At 42.0% G+C, this 5,244-nt stretch overlaps 1 protein-coding gene across 1 annotated transcript in view; it reads right to left on the reverse strand.

Moving 5' to 3' along the window:
* Positions 1-2,460: 2,460 nt before the first annotated feature.
* LOC124036623 (perforin-1-like) overlaps positions 2,461-5,244 on the reverse strand; it is a 2,985-nt gene continuing 201 nt past the window's right edge. The window contains exons 2-4 of the mRNA XM_046351435.1: positions 4,469-4,627; positions 2,869-2,988; positions 2,461-2,701 (exon numbers count right to left, since the gene is read on the reverse strand). Coding sequence (XP_046207391.1) covers positions 2,558-2,701; positions 2,869-2,988; positions 4,469-4,621 — 417 coding nt within the window. The 5' untranslated portion in view covers positions 4,622-4,627 and the 3' untranslated portion in view covers positions 2,461-2,557. The remainder of the gene's footprint in view (positions 2,702-2,868; positions 2,989-4,468; positions 4,628-5,244) is intronic.

The following is a 5,244-nucleotide window of genomic DNA, read 5'->3' on the forward strand; positions in this document are numbered from 1 at the left end:
TTTTTAAAAATTAAATATTCCTTCCGGCAAACCGTCTCACCCAATGTGTTACGGATCCGCTATTTTTAGACCTTATAGCTAGAACCTCCATCAGAAGATAGCCATCAGATGCTAACCAGCTAATTAGCTACCAGCTATTTTGTCATTGTTAGCCACTGCTACTTGTTAGCCACTAGCCACTTTTACCTCTAGCTCAGACACCAGCCGCTTTTACCCTGGACAATACCCGCCAGTCTGCACAACGCCAGTCTGCACAGCCCGATATCAACCCTGAGCATATCAGGACTGCTCTTCTCCACCATTACTCCAGAGGACTCCATTACTGGACCATTATTCCAGATCCTCGCAGCTAGCTAGCTGATACCGAGTGGCCCAGCCCCAAAGCTAGCCTTTGAACCAGGCCCATCTTTCGGCATGCTCAGTGGACCTTATGATCACACGGCTACACAGCTGATGCCTCCCGGACTCTTCACTAACACCTCCCACACATGGTGTAAACTCACCTAGCATAACGTCTCTTGGGTAGGGGGCAGTACTTTGAATTTTGGATGAATGAGGTGCCCAATGTAAACTGCCTGTTACTCAGGCCCAGAAGCTAGGATATACATATGCATGGTAGTATTGGATAGAAAACACTCTAAAGTTTCCAAAACTGTTTAAATAATATATGTGAGTATAACAGAACTGATATGGCAGACGAAAACCTAAGGACAATCCATACATATTTTTGATATGGGTACTTTTCTATTGAATGCATATACAGGACCCAGATTGCAGTTCCTAAGGCTTCCACTAGATGTCAACAGTCTTTAGACATTGTTTCAGGCTTGTATTCTGAAAAATGAGGAAGAATGAGACCATTTTCCTTGTATGTGGACTGTAGAATGAACCAGAGCTAGTTTTCGTGCATGACCGATTGCGCGCCGTTCGTTGTTTTTCCTTTCTATTGAAGACGCTATTGTCCGGTTTAAATATTATAGATTATTTAGACAATAGACAACCTGAGGATTAATCATAAACATCATTTGACATGTTTCGACGAACTTTACTGGTACTATAAGGATGTATTCGTCTGCATGTCGTGACCGCCTTTGAGTCAGTGGATTACTGAACAAAACGTGCCAACAAAACAGAGGTTTGGGACATAAAGAGGGACTTTATTGAACAAAAAATGTCTTGTGTAACAGGGACTCTTGTGTCTACAACCATATGAAGATCTTCAAAGGTAAGTGATTAATTTTATCGCTATTTCTGACTTTTGTAACTTCTTCACTTGGTTGTAAAATGTTTGTATGCTTTTGTAAGCAGCGCGCTGTCCTCAGATAATCGCATGGTATGCTTTCGCCGTAAAGCCATTTTGAAATCTGACACAGCGGCTGGATTAACAAGAAGTTCATCTTTAAACCGATGTCTAACACTTCTATTTTTATGAATGTTTAATTTGACTATTTCTGTATTTAGAATTTGGCGCTCTGCAATTTCACCGGAATTGGGGGTACAGTGGTTTACCTCCACTGTACCCGAACCCTAACATACCCTATTCTAATCTATTCTACCACGCCCAGAAATCTGCTCCTTCTATTTTCTGTACCCAATGCACTAGATGACCCGTTTTGATAGCCTTTAGCCGTACCCTCATACTACTCCTCCTCTGTTCCGCGGGTGATGTGGAGGTAAACCCAGGCCCTGCGTTTCCCCAGGCACTCTCATTTGTTGACTTCTGTAACCATAAAAGCCTTGGTTTCATTCATGTGAACATCAGAAGCCTCCTCCCTAAGTTTGTTTTATTCACTGCTTTAGCACACTCCACCAACCCTGATGTCCTAGCCGTGTCTGAATCCTGGCTTAGGAAGGCCACCAAAATTTCTGAGATTTCCACCCCCAACTACAACATATTCCGTCAAGATAGAACTGCCAAAGGGGGTGGAGTTGCAATCTACTGCAGAGACAGCCTGCAAAGTTCTGTCATACTTTCCAGGTCTATGCCCAAACAGTTCGAACTTCTAATTTGAAAAATGATTCTCTCCAGAAATAAGTATTTTCTAGCTGTGCCCTGGACACCAAATGTGAATTGATTTCCCCCCATCTCGTTTCAGAGTTCGTTCCGTTAGGTGACCTAAACTGGGAAATGCTTAAGTGTCTACAGACTATTCCCACATTCTCAAAAATATAAATATTGTTTAATTCCCCAATTTCGGGGATTAGGAGTTTTGGGAAGAATAATGTCTTTGTTCTCCACGGTCTCTCTCTCTCCACTCCATGGCAGTGAAGAGAGAGAGTTGTGATGTCGTGCCACTGTAAAAGGTAAATGTCGAATGGTTAAAGGTTTTGACATACGATCTCAAATCTAGTAGAAATATTGATTAACTATAATAATATGCTGTGTACCATCTTCTAAGGCATCTTCTGAGAAATAAAACAATTCAGAAACATGATTAAGACCGACTGAGAACATCTTGCTATGAAGCACGTTTTTTTAATGCTATAAGGAAATTAATACATGAGTGAAAGGGTGACAAAGGTCATAGGTTACAATCTAATCATCAAACTGTTCCATCTAGTAACTGTAGACGTAGCCGTAGCTGTAGGAGTAGTAGACGGTGCCTCTCTTCAGCTGGCAGATCTCATTGTGTGTTCCTGGGCGGATGGTGATTTTGCAGGTTCCCATGTGGTGATCTAGTCCGATGACATCATCCCACACCTAATGATAATAATCATCATAATAACAATAATAGTAAAAATCATCATAATAATCTTCCTCCTCCTCATCATTATCATCTTCTTCATCATTGTAATAATAATTGATGGGATTTACATAGTGACTTTCCAGTGCTCAAAACGCTTTGCATAGTAAGTTGGGAAACTTACCTCCAGTGTCAGGACAGAGTTGGGAAGGATGTTTGCAAAGTTGAACTGGTCGGCCCAGATGGGGTTTTCCTGATCCTCCAGAGTGTTGCTCTTGCCATGAAAGGATGAGCCGCACCACACCTAAGGAAGATAATGTTGTCAGTAGACTTTATTAAACTTGTTTTTAAATGATTATTGTGCATTAAAACTTATTTGGGACAGGGGGAGGTATTTTGTCGTCCGGATTAAAAGCGTGACCAAAGTAAACTGCCTGCTACTCAGGCCCAGAAGCTAGGATATGCATATAATTGGTATATTTGGATAGAAAACACTCTAAATGATGTCTGTGAGTATAACAGAACTTATTTGGCAGGAGCAACCCCTAGAATAAACCATCCAGGGTTTATTTGTTTTGAGTTCACTGTGTTTTCAATTAGATTTCTATGGTAAACTAGATTTATGAGGCACCTGGTTGCAGTTCATATGGCTTTCACTAGATGTCAACAGTCTTTAGAAATTGGTTGATGTTTTTCCTTTGAGAAATGAAGAAGTACGGCTAATCAGAATGAGAGTCAAGCCAAGTGGACTTTTGTTTTTGGGCGCGAGACCTGTAACTTGCTCCATTTGGATTTTTTTTCTATTGAACACAGTATATTCTGTCTTAAATTGTATTGATTATTTACATTTTAAGATACCTTAGGGTGGATTAGGAAAGTTGATTGAAATGTTTCAACTAGGTTTACAGATAACTTATTAGATCATTTGTAGTCATGTTGGGCGAGTTGGAACCGGTGTTTTTATTAATCGAACGCGCCAAATAAATTGACATTTTTGGGATATAAAAAAGGAGTTTATCGAACAAAAGGACCATTTGTGATGTTTCTGGGACATTTTGGAGTGCCAACAGAAGAAGATCTTCAAAGGTAAGGCATGAATTATATCGTTATTTCTGGCTTTTGTCTCACCACCTGCCTGGTTGAAAATGATTGCTATGCATTTCTATGGTGGGGTGCTGTCCTCAGATAATCGTATGGTTTGCTTTCGCCGTAAAGCCTTTTTGAAATCTGACACTGCGGCTGGATTAACAAGAAGTTCAGCTTTATTTTGACATATTGCATGTGTATGTTCAAGAATGTTAAATATTTAGAATTCTGTAGTTTGATTTTGGCACCCTGCACTTTCACTGGATGTTGGTCAGGTGGGACGCTACCGTCTCACCTAGCCTAGAGAGGTTTTAAATACAACATTTTGCAAATGTATGTACAGTTGGCTCACTTGAATGAGGAACCAGTATATGTATATTATAATTCATTCATTTGATTGTTTGTTCATTTTTCTTTCACTATTACTTCACCTAACAAGTACAAGCCAATCACTGACATTTTCATGGTCACATGTCACTGTAAGCTACTTAATATCCAAACAAATGACAGCTGACTGTCTGTTTACTGTTTGATTATTGCTGTGTCTCTGTCCTTCTGTGTTATGATGTCTGTCCTGTCTGTAACATCACTGTACTTCTGTTTTATCTCCCCACCTGTCAGTCCCTCATTTTATATCACAATGATTTATTAACTGACTGATCTGGTTAAATAAAGAAGAAATAAATTAATAAATTCACCTTGACGTAAGGGCTTGGTTTTATGAATAGCCATCGTTTCAGGTTGGAGGCACGAATGTCATACACTCTGACGGGGCCAACATTCAGGTCACAGTGTACAAGAGCCAGGGTGCATAGCACCAGCAGTCCCAGGGACAGAGAGAGAGAGGCCATGGTACACTGTCAGAGAGAGGAGAGGAAGGGAGGGGAGTGGAGGGGAAGGGAGGGGAGAGGAGAGGAAGGGAGGAGAGTGGAGGGGAAGGGAGGGGAGAGGAGAGGAAGGGAGGGGAGAGGAGAGGAGGGGAAGGGAGGGGAGAGGAGATGGAGGGGAGAGGAGAGGAGGGGAAGGGAGGGGAGAGGAGATGAAGGGAGGGGAGAGGAGAGGAAGGGAGGGGAGAGGAAGGGAGGGGAGAGGAGAGGAAGGGAGGGGAGAGGAGGGTAAGGGAGGGGAGAGGAGATGGAGGGGAGAGGAGGGGAAGGGAGGGGAGAGGAGATGAAGGGAGGGGAGAGGAAGGGAGGGGAGAGGAGAGGAAGGGAGGGGAGAGGAGGGGAAGGTATAAACATCTTATTCAATTGCAGATAGTTGCTTTTCAGAATTGTGTTTGATTTACCCACCAGCGTATCCTGGATGGAGGGAGATGACACTTGATACAGAAACTGTAATGGTTTTACACATTCAGTTCTGACAGCAAACCTGTCTGAGAAGTCATCCAGTGTACTCAACCAAACTGACAATCAATTTTGATCTAAAATCACTTTTTTGGAAAGCCCCTTACTGTCTGCAATCAAAGAGAGAG

Source organism: Oncorhynchus gorbuscha, linkage group LG05, assembly GCF_021184085.1.
Source record: "Oncorhynchus gorbuscha isolate QuinsamMale2020 ecotype Even-year linkage group LG05, OgorEven_v1.0, whole genome shotgun sequence".
NCBI classification, from domain to species: Eukaryota; Metazoa; Chordata; class Actinopteri; order Salmoniformes; family Salmonidae; genus Oncorhynchus; species Oncorhynchus gorbuscha.